At 46.0% G+C, this 9,669-nt stretch overlaps 1 protein-coding gene and 5 non-coding genes across 7 annotated transcripts; 2 read left to right on the top strand and 4 right to left on the bottom strand.

The window, feature by feature from the left end:
* Positions 1–49: 49 nt before the first annotated feature.
* On the top strand, positions 50–5,296 carry gpr180 (G protein-coupled receptor 180). 2 transcript variants are annotated; one of them, XM_076017448.1, is made up of 12 exons: positions 50–165; positions 267–326; positions 847–1,008; positions 1,707–1,850; positions 1,953–2,047; positions 2,155–2,260; positions 2,906–3,086; positions 3,180–3,229; positions 3,644–3,801; positions 3,892–4,089; positions 4,168–4,245; positions 4,321–5,296. In XM_076017448.1, the coding sequence occupies exons 3-12, from the start codon at positions 855–857 to the stop codon at positions 4,474–4,476; spliced, it is 1,320 nt and encodes a 439-aa protein (XP_075873563.1). In that variant the 5' UTR covers positions 50–165; positions 267–326; positions 847–854; the 3' UTR covers positions 4,477–5,296. The 2 variants fall into 2 exon arrangements, with proteins under 2 accessions (XP_075873563.1, XP_075873562.1); XM_076017447.1 differs by having other exon boundaries at positions 267–1,008.
* Positions 5,297–5,734: 438 nt separating this feature from the next.
* trnas-cga (transfer RNA serine (anticodon CGA)) lies at positions 5,735–5,816 on the bottom strand. Its single transcript has one exon. It is a non-coding gene; the product is annotated as a tRNA-Ser (tRNA).
* Positions 5,817–7,897: 2,081 nt separating this feature from the next.
* Positions 7,898–7,968, bottom strand: trnag-gcc (transfer RNA glycine (anticodon GCC)). Its single transcript has one exon. It is a non-coding gene; the product is annotated as a tRNA-Gly (tRNA).
* Positions 7,969–8,122: 154 nt separating this feature from the next.
* On the bottom strand, positions 8,123–8,195 carry trnam-cau (transfer RNA methionine (anticodon CAU)). The gene has a single exon. It is a non-coding gene; the product is annotated as a tRNA-Met (tRNA).
* Positions 8,196–8,376: 181 nt separating this feature from the next.
* On the top strand, positions 8,377–8,448 carry trnad-guc (transfer RNA aspartic acid (anticodon GUC)). The gene has a single exon. It is a non-coding gene; the product is annotated as a tRNA-Asp (tRNA).
* A 132-nt stretch (positions 8,449–8,580) lies between these two features.
* Positions 8,581–8,653, bottom strand: trnam-cau (transfer RNA methionine (anticodon CAU)). Its single transcript has one exon. It is a non-coding gene; the product is annotated as a tRNA-Met (tRNA).
* Between the last annotated feature and the right edge of the window lie 1,016 nt (positions 8,654–9,669).

Raw genomic sequence — 9,669 nt, forward strand, 5'->3', positions numbered from 1 at the left:
GGCGATCCGTTCCGTTTCCTGGGAGAAGGCGGTTTCTTGTTCTTGCGAGTTGCAACAGAGCCGGAAACTGTGCCAAACCACGTCCGTATTTGAAGCGATGCGTAGTGCAAACTCAAAGGAAGACCAAACGAGACGAGGAGGCGGAAATGGTAGCGAGAGTCTACGGTGTGAATATAACATATTTTCTAGTTTCCAAATCAAAGCCCTTTAAAAAAAAAAATAAAAATAAAAATCTATATGTATCCCTTGTGCTTCCTGCAACACAGTGACGTTACCCAAGGCGCGACAGTCCCCTGCTGTTTTACGGCAGTGTTGACACGTTGAAGGTAGGCGGAGCCGTTACTCGCGTGTGTAGCGCCTTCTCGGCTCTCAGTCGTCGGTGCGTTTGGCAGGTGAACGGTCGCCTGTCTGATTGGATGAGTCTCAACTCAATCACACCACCGCCCACAGGGGGGGGGGAGCAAGCTGGCGTCAAGTTCGCGGAAACAAAATATAACATCCGGGTTTCTTTTTAAAGTCAAATGTTTTTCTCCAAACGTTTTCTGGGGAAAAAAAACTCACTCTTTTGTGATAGCTTCAGACTTGCTGTGCATTTAAAAGAAACGGAACAACATTTACTAGACTTTGATCATTGTCCAAATTATACGATAGTACGATAGTACAACAGAATCCTCCGAGCTCAGTGAGTCTTATTTTCCGACTGCCACGCATCAACTTCCGCTCTAGCTTTTCCGCCGCCTTGACGCGCCCAAGGATTCGCGTTCTCCGCCTGCCTTGCCCTCCTCATCGTCCGGGTAATTGAATTCATCTCTCCTGCGTCCTGCGTCCCCCTTCGTCCGCCCGAAGACGGTGACATGCACACGGCGACGATGTCCCGCACGTTCGCCGCGCTGCTCGCCGTGGTGCTGCTTGGCGCGGAGGTTCTCGGGAAAACGGTGACGGGACTTTTCAAGAGCGAGCTGGCGAGGCAGCACAGCGGCCAGTTCATCACCACGTTCATGTACCAAGGTAACGCCGCCACTAACGTGTCATCATCTCAGCGCTGATGGGATTAAGCCCGAGTTCGCTTCTCGCTGTAGCCTAATGGAATTATATCTGCTTGTTGTCATTATCAATCTATATGATACTGTATGGGTGTAACGGTCTCACACACACACACACACACACACACACACACACACACACACACACACACACACCTGATAGCGTCAATTTAGTCCGGGCGCATTGTATTTGCACAGACTGGTTCCTATTTTCGCCATGTTATCTTTACTTTTTCAACGGGAGTCGACTACAAGTTGGACCCATGTTCATGTAGCTCAGGCATGGGCAAACTACGGCCCGGGGGCCCTGTGCGGCCCGTTAAGCTTTTCAAAACCGGCCCGCCGAATTTGAAGAAATTATTTAGATAGGTTATATAGATAGTCAGTAAGTCATAAAATAGCTGTATTTCATCAAATTTTCAGCGTTGTAAGAGTCTTTTGTTGTTTGTCGTTTTGTTGTAACACTTTTGTTAATTTTCCATTGATATATTTTTTCCTCCTATGAGGTGGGTCACCAAAACACTCCATCCATCTGCTGCTGCTGCTCCGGCCCCTTCGGTCAATTTTAAAAACCCATTGTGTCCCCACCAGTCAAAAAGTTTGCCCACCCCTGAACTAGCTGTTGCCCTCACCTCCCCTCTGTGTCCCATGGATGTCATGCAGGGGACAGCGGTCTGTTTGTGTGCCGGCTGGACAACTCAGCCCTGGCCACGGAGAAGGAGTCCAGGCTGCTGCTCTATCCGGATATGGACTTGGACCTGGACAACCTCAGCTGTTCCGAGAGGCTCTCCAAGGCTCAGTTAACCAGTAAGGACAAGCGGGGGGCCTGGTGGAACATTTTAGTAGTGTTTCATTGTTGTGTGTGTGTGTGTGTGTGTCCCACATTTTTGACGCCGTCGTTTCCGCCAGTCTCTCTCAGACAGGAAGAGCACAACCAGACGATCCCTCACCAGACGTCGCCCACAGCCTGGAAGGCCCTGTACGCCGACAGATACACCTGTCAGGTGACCTTGGGAGATCTCGTCCCGCATCTCACCTCATGGACGTTGCACTGCACATTGATCTGTTTTCTTTCTCATGCCTTTCCGCCCCCTCCTGACCCCATCTCCAGGATAGCGCGGTCATTCCAGCTCACGCCGATCTGGCCTTCACCGTCTTGCTGCTGAACACAGACTCGGCCGGGAATCCTCTAGAGCACTTCAGCGCCGAGGAGGCAGGTCGGGCAAAAAAAATCCATCATCAACGTCAAAACGAATAGTTCTGTGTTTGCTTTATGATGGGCGCCTGCTCGTGTCCTGTTGGATGACATAATCTTCTAGGGCTGCAACGATTAGTCGACGCACTCGACTCGCTTGCTCGTGAACGATAGTTCACTTAGATAAACGTGGACTTTACGGCAGTAATTAGTGAATTACATCCCCTGTCAATTCTAGCGTTTCTACTGAACTGTAACACTCTTTCACTTATCACTTATCAACTATGTCTTTTAGGGCGTATTCATTTGATATTTAAGTTGTAAGAAATCGGTTTAAGCTATTTAACTATGATAACAGTGCATATAACCTTTAAATTGTGAATTAATATCCCTATGATATTTTATGTTGAAAAATATAACAACTGTGTCACAGGTAAATGCTTTGTGTGTCATTATTTTTGATATATTTGTTTAAAAACGTATGCTGTGAGAGTACAACATTATAGCACAGGTGTGAAGATTTAAGCTAGTTAGGTTTAACAGAAGTCTAAAACAGGTGGTGAAAATGAAGAAGATAATCGTGACTAATCAAACAAAAAAAATAACAACTAACTAAAATAATCGTCAGCCCAAATACCTTCTCACCTCCTCGTCCTGCCACCCTCAGGTCTCCAGACCTTCTACTTCCTCTTGCTGCTGGCCTACTTCATCGCCTGCTGCATCTATGCCCAGCCTCTGTACCAAGCCCTGAAGAAAGGGGGGCCCATGCACACCGTCCTCAGCGTGCTCTCCACGGCCCTGGCACTGCAGGGCTTCTCCGCTCTCTGCAACTACATCCACCTGGCCAGGTCGACTCCACACACAGTTGCTCATACGTTCAAGACAGGATGTTATTTGTCTGGCGGTGCAAATGTGACGGGATCTGGTTTGCTCTGTTGCAGGTATTCCAGGGATGGTGTCGGCATCCCGCTGATGGGCAGCCTGGCAGAGTGTGCGTTCGCCTCTCAGTAGCTGCGTTTCCATGACCCCTAGAATTGCGCAAAACCTAAATATCGCAATAAAAAATTGGCAATGGAAAAACCTCTCAAATATGGCTAAAAGGTTTTGACGCTCGCAAAAGTGTCATGGAAACACTTTTTTCCCATTTACACGTCAGCGGACGTGACGTACAAGGTTTACAAGTAATCAAAGAAAAAAATATAACAACCGTTCTTGAAAACAAACAAAAGCAAACGTAATCACGGCTCATGCACTTCACACCATTCAATTGAAAACACCTGTAATTCGCCATTGTACTTTGTCGAAATTTTAGAAATATCGCTTTTATTTTGCGAAAAACTGTCATGGAAACGCAGCTAGTCTGTCTTCTGGTCTCACGTTTGGGTCCCTGTTTCCCTGTGTGCAGTCTGGGACATGGTGTCCCAGGTGTCGATGCTCTACATGCTGCTGAGCCTGTGCATGGGATGGACGCTGAGCCGCAACAGGAAGCCTCAGTCCAGGCCCCTACAGTGGGAGCAGTCGCCGGCGTCCACGGCAGTGGCCGTGGGGGGCGTGGTCACTCAGGTAGTGCCGCTTCTCGTTTGCACACCTTTTTACTCACGAGGCCGTGTGGTCAAAGTTGTCAGTAACACTGCGATGGTGCGCTGCTTTCAGGGCGTGCTGCTGTTGTGGGAGCAGTTTTCTGAATCTGAGGGTGGGCACCACAGCTACCACGCCCAGCAGAGCCTGGCAGGGCTCCTCCTCATGGCGCTCCGAGTGTTGCTCACCCTCCTGCTGGCCTCCGTCCTCTACCAGATCATCTCCACCGAGAGGAGCACCCTGAAGAGAGACTTCTACCTCTGCTTTGCCAAAGTAAAGTGTACCCCTGCACGATTTTTAAAAGAAAGGGCTCAGAACTGCTGGTGGTCACGTGGTCTGTCTGTTCTGCAGGGCTCCTTCCTGTGGTTCCTCTGCCACCCCGTCCTCTTCCTGATGTCGGCCGTCTTCAACGAGCATCAGAAAGAGAAGGTTAATGATTCAGCGCCAGTCTGAGTGTCAATCAGAGTTCAACGTAGCCGCTCACCTCACTGTCTGTGTGCGCAGGTCGTAACCATCGGCGTGATCCTCTGCCAGTCCATCTCCATGGTGACCCTCTACCAGCTCTTTCTGTCTCGCTCGCTCTACTGGGAAGTCTCCTCCCTCTCCTCGGTGACCCTACCTCTCACCATGTCCAGGACTACCCCCAGGGGGCGATACTGAGCAACTGCCGTGCTTACGCCAAGGGAGAAGAACGGCTTGAGAAAAAAAAAAGCCTTTTCTGAGAGCGGAAGAAGGTAAATGATGAGCCCTGACAAGCAAAGAAGAAGAGAACACCGCAGGGAGTCTTCCGCTCTGCTGGTTCTATTTTCTGGGAGAGAACCAAGAACCGCGACCAGGTGTGAGAGCTCGAGTTGGTCTGATGGTAACCAGAGGAAGTTATTTACAGAAGCATGCTACTTCTGGTCTGAACAATGCTTTACAGGCGGCACACAAGCTTTTCTTGTGCTCTGCCTACAACAAAACAGTAAGATGGCATTAAATGGTACAGATCTTCAATAATTTAGGACACCTCTGCTCCCGAAGTGGATGTCAGTCAGGCCAAATAAAGAAAAATAGACACTTGTGTGCAAGACCAACAAGCAGAAGGCCTGAGACATTCAGTGCAACTCTCACATCTTGATGTACTGGGACGCACAAAACACAGGAAAGCTTTGCACAGCTGCGGCTGACTGGTGGAGGTTCTTTACTGGCGAGGGAATAAAATTCTGATGATGTGCAAATCAGTTGCACCGAGAAAATATGTCTGGTGTGCGACTGCCTGTAGCCAGAAACCACCTTGCAACAGACTGATAAAAAAAAATACATGTCCACGCTGCTCACAGGTATCGTAACTGACACTTGATGATTCCACGTCAGGAGACCTTGTCCTTATCCAGGTTGGTAGGTTGGAGCACTTGAATCACTCAGTTGATGTAAGTGTATATAGGAAAGGATCAAATGCATGTCTCATTGTTTTCAATACATTCCACTGAAAAATCCACTTGGTGCTTCTTTCTTTATCCTTTGTTTAAACTGATGTTTTTATGTGTTCTGACTCTGTTGCGTAAATGGCCTCACAAGTGTCATGTGCAGTCATATGCACCAGTGGGAAGTTCCATATGGCAGAAAATAGTTACTTGCTCTGTTTAGGAGTCATAGATATATTTAGTCACTGGTGGTGGAAATCTAGTTCTACACACTGACTTCTTTTTTTTAATTAATTATTTTTTTTTGCTTTAATGTGTGAAAAGTGTGAAAAGGTTCTGGTGATGTTGTATATCTGTTGTTGATGTTAGGAAAATGTTAGGATGTGTTCGGAAGTTCGGTAGTTGAAAGAAAAAAAAATAGCGTCACATATCTAAAATGGTCTTGAAATCATGTAAGGGTAAAAAAATAATTGTGTGTTATTTACTCCACGGGAGAAAGGAAAAAGAAATTTCGTCACGAACAGGATTCGAACCTGTGCGGGGAAACCCCATTGGATTTCGAGTCCAACGCCTTAACCTCTCGGCCACCGTGACTACATGCTAGGTACTAGCAAAACACTGCAATTTGGATAAACATCCACGCCACGGTACTGTTGATTAGTCTTAAATTTATTAGCCTTATGTTGTACTCGCAGTAGTAAGGCCCCAGCAGCAGCTAAAATAGTTGTTAGATATAAATGACAATATTCCTGTCGACGTTGTGTAGAAGTCTCTTGGAAAAAAAAAAAAAAAAAAAAGCGTCGTATCCATGAACATAATTATTATTTCACCAAACTGTGTATTTGGAGCGTTGAAAACTATTTTTGACAACTGGTTGTATAATAATGAATCCTTAAAAATCCAATCGACAAAAATCTGTATTTTGCCAGCCGGAAGTATGTCAGCAAGATGCATTCCTATTGGCTGGTTACAGGAAGTCTCTACCCCTAGCTGAGGCGCTTCAATCGCTCTTTGGTCGTTTCAGCCAGCAGAAAACTTCAAGACTAAAGTAAAACCTTAATCTCTCGGCCACTAAAATGATTAACTGGAAGGTAAGTAGCTCCCAGTTTGCTTCTTTGTTATTACTAGATTTGGAGAATGAGTGAATGTATTTCATCATGATTCACTTCTCGTTAGCATAGTATGCATGACTGGCATGTTGACAACGTTTTTATGTAGCGTTCTTTTTAACGTTACATCTTACACGTGTGTATTTGACCCGGTCAAGACATAATTTATCATTTTCGCCGTTCTCTTCACTTAGTATAGCACTTAAGGGCGTTTTAGTTTTGCGACATTGTGGCTGTGGTTAAATATAGAAGCCAAACTTTAAAGCATTAGAATTACGTAGACATATAAGCTGAATGTGGTTTGATTTGTAACGTAATGTTTAATACCTTGGGAACAGTGTTATATTGTTGTTAATTGAACTGTTAGTTGTATTTGGAAAGATTGGACATGTGTATTCCCCTCTCCCATAATGCACTTGGATGTCAGCTGTTTCTCTCTCTCACACACTCCGCCTGTCCCCCGCCCCCTTTACCTCCGCTGACAGCTGCGAGCTGAGCTCCACAGGCTGAGAGGGGAGGGGAACAAACTTCTCCAGGAGTCCCTTCTTTTCCAGACTCTTCTGTCGTCTCCCCGAAAGTCAGGTGTATCCTGTCAATGCCTCCTCCAACATAATCCTTCTCTCTGTGTCTCTGCAGGCTTTGGATAACGTTCCTGTACTTTTGTACATCCTGGCCCTGAAGACGCTCCTGCTATGCTTGCTGTTCGCAGGGGTGAAGATCTACCAGGGTAAGAAGGCCGAGGCGGCTCTGAAGAAGCAGCAGGCCGAGAGGAGGAGGCTGGCCCAGGAGACCCAGAACCTCATTGACAACTCGAAGGAGGACTAAGAGCACAGCGGCAGGTACTGAATTGTTGATGGGGCTTTGCTTAATAATTTGCTATGCATTTTAAAGAGTATCCTACAACATTACACACTGATGAAGGTTTTTTTGTGTCCTGCAGGGAAACATGCACCTGGATTTGGGCTACTTCCTGATGGTCACCCAGAGCAAATGTTGCCCTGAGCTTCAAGAACTCATGTACAGCTTTATTACCGGCACTTTTTAAACCGGTTTTATGATGGCAAAGTCACAGACTTTGTCATTTGCTGGAACCTCATCAAGGCCAAATACTTCTTTCTGCTTGGAAATTAACAGTAACTTATTGGTGTTTTCATTATACACTATTTTGTGATCTGCCAGTTAATGGCGTTCACTGCTGTTTGTTTTATATATTTGTTCTTTGAGAAATTAAAGTTTTATTGCAATTTTTTTTTGTAACTGATATATTTTATCTTTGTGCACATGTTAACAGGTTTAATATGAAAGTAACTAGTTAATTGCAGGGCTGCTTTTCATTTGACCAAAAGACCCGTATGAAAAGATATCTATACGATTTTTAGTTGTTGAAGTTGACTGAAGGGTTTTGATGAGAATGACTGAGAACCTGACATAGTTCCCAAGTCTCAACTCAGCATAAGATCACAACATTTATAAACTATAAGAAAAGGACTCAACAAAATTATTGATTTGTTTATTATAAAATTAGTTGAAATTTGTATTTTCTTTTTCGTAATTCAAAAAGGTTGTTGCATTGGCCGGGAATCGAACCCGGGCCTCCCGCGTGGCAGGCGAGAATTCTACCACTGAACCACCAATGCTCACGTCAAGGGGAAGATTGTCAGGGTTAAACAACCTGCAACTAACACGCTGCTCGCTCATATCTAACGCCACGCTGAGCGGCCGAGTCACTGTGGCCAGCAAAAGACGTCAAGGCATGCCCACTTTTCACAAATCTGAACGGAACAAAAATCATGCCCCGTGTGAGGCTCGAACTCACGACCTTCAGATTATGAGACTGACGCGCTGCCTACTGCGCCAACGAGGCTTGCACGCATGTGGCGTTCACGCATATAACCCGTGTAACACACGCAGTACCCGTAGACTTCATTGAAATAGTCCTGTTTCCCCACATAAACCTCGTCGTCACCACCTGTGTCATCTATGGGAATCCATCCCCGTATTCATTCTTGTATTAATACTCATGAATGGCCGCTTTCTTCATCCTCTCCTCGTTAGTATAGTGGTGAGTATCCCCGCCTGTCACGCGGGAGACCGGGGTTCAATTCCCCGACGGGGAGTGAAATTTTTCATTTTTCCATAAGGTAGTTAATGGTTTTGTCTGTCATTTTGTCGCGAACTCATTTCTTTGAAGACGTTTTCAGTTATACTGTTGGTGACGTCAACGAAAAAACGAAACAACAAAAAATTCATGCCCCGTGTGAGGCTCGAACTCACGACCTTCAGATTATGAGACTGACGCGCTGCCTACTGCGCCAACGAGGCTACACATCGGGATTGAGATATGCTTTTAAGATTTCTTAACACTCATCGAATTTACTTATGTCATTTTTGGTCCTCCATACTCGGCGAGCCTTTAACTAGATGCTAACGGGTACCTACTCGGCGAGCAGAGTAGACGTTAAAATGTGACGTCCACAAAGAGCAGGGCAGCGATTGGGCTAGGGTTGGACGAAACATGCGAGCGAGTACTTCACGGCAATCAAAACCGCCATTTTTAAATGCCCCGCTTGTCGAACGCACACGGACCGAAAAAGTCTTCCAGCTTTGACCACCACACGTTGACCGCCGTACAGCAGGAGAAGTTAAAATAAAATGCTCAAAAGTGACCGCCCAACAATCAGGGCGAAAAGCAAATGTTGGAGTTGTGCCAAGGCACGTTGGTGTAAATTGAGGGCCACCGACCCGGTGCGCAACAGAAGGGAGAGTCGTCACTCTTTTGAGATGTATAAGGATTGTGTTGTGTTTCGTGGCTTAAAGCAACCCTCGTTTTTAGGCCTATTTGGAAAGCAATGTTGTTTTCTCATTTCGGCGAATTGATGGCTGCCGACGCTGGCTCTGAGTTCTGCTTGAATCTGGGGCTCGCTGTCTCTTTTTGTAAATGCAAAAAAGTAAAACGTGAGTTCGGGGACATTAAAGCGTATATACTAGGTTGAAAAGCCGCATTCATTTCAGTCAGAATACGAAGATAAATTACTATGAAAAAAATTAACCTGACTCCACCAACACCTAGTTAAAAGATGGTTTTGCGGGGCAAACAGAGACACAGACATATTTTGGATTGCCGAGCACTTTATTCAATTATTTCCTCCTCATCTCCCACGTCACTTTAAAGTGCTTTTATTTTTTATGAAGATGGAACCGGAAAACGAAGTGTCTCATTCCGGCGAGCCCGACGCTGCCCACCCCCAAATCGCCTTACGGCAGTTTAAGACTTCATCATCTCTTTCGCCCGTGTCTGCGGGAATTTGTCTCGACAGGAGCTCAAAGACATAAGGAAG

This window comes from Nelusetta ayraudi, unplaced genomic scaffold (genome assembly GCF_046127955.1).
Source record: "Nelusetta ayraudi isolate G7.1 ecotype Tasmania unplaced genomic scaffold, CSIRO-AGI_Nayr_v1 ptg000006l, whole genome shotgun sequence".
In the NCBI taxonomy this organism is placed as follows: Eukaryota; Metazoa; Chordata; class Actinopteri; order Tetraodontiformes; family Monacanthidae; genus Nelusetta; species Nelusetta ayraudi.

Bases quoted from the DNA above. Each gene is read 5' to 3' on its own strand.
- gpr180 (XM_076017447.1), top strand. From the start codon at position 855: ATGCACACGGCGACGATGTCCCGCACGTTCGCCGCGCTGCTCGCCGTG. The intron at 1,009-1,706 runs GTAACGCCGCCA...GATGTCATGCAG, and splicing joins CACCACGTTCATGTACCAAG to GGGACAGCGGTCTGTTTGTG. The intron at 4,246-4,320 runs GTTAATGATTCA...CTGTGTGCGCAG, and splicing joins ACGAGCATCAGAAAGAGAAG to GTCGTAACCATCGGCGTGAT.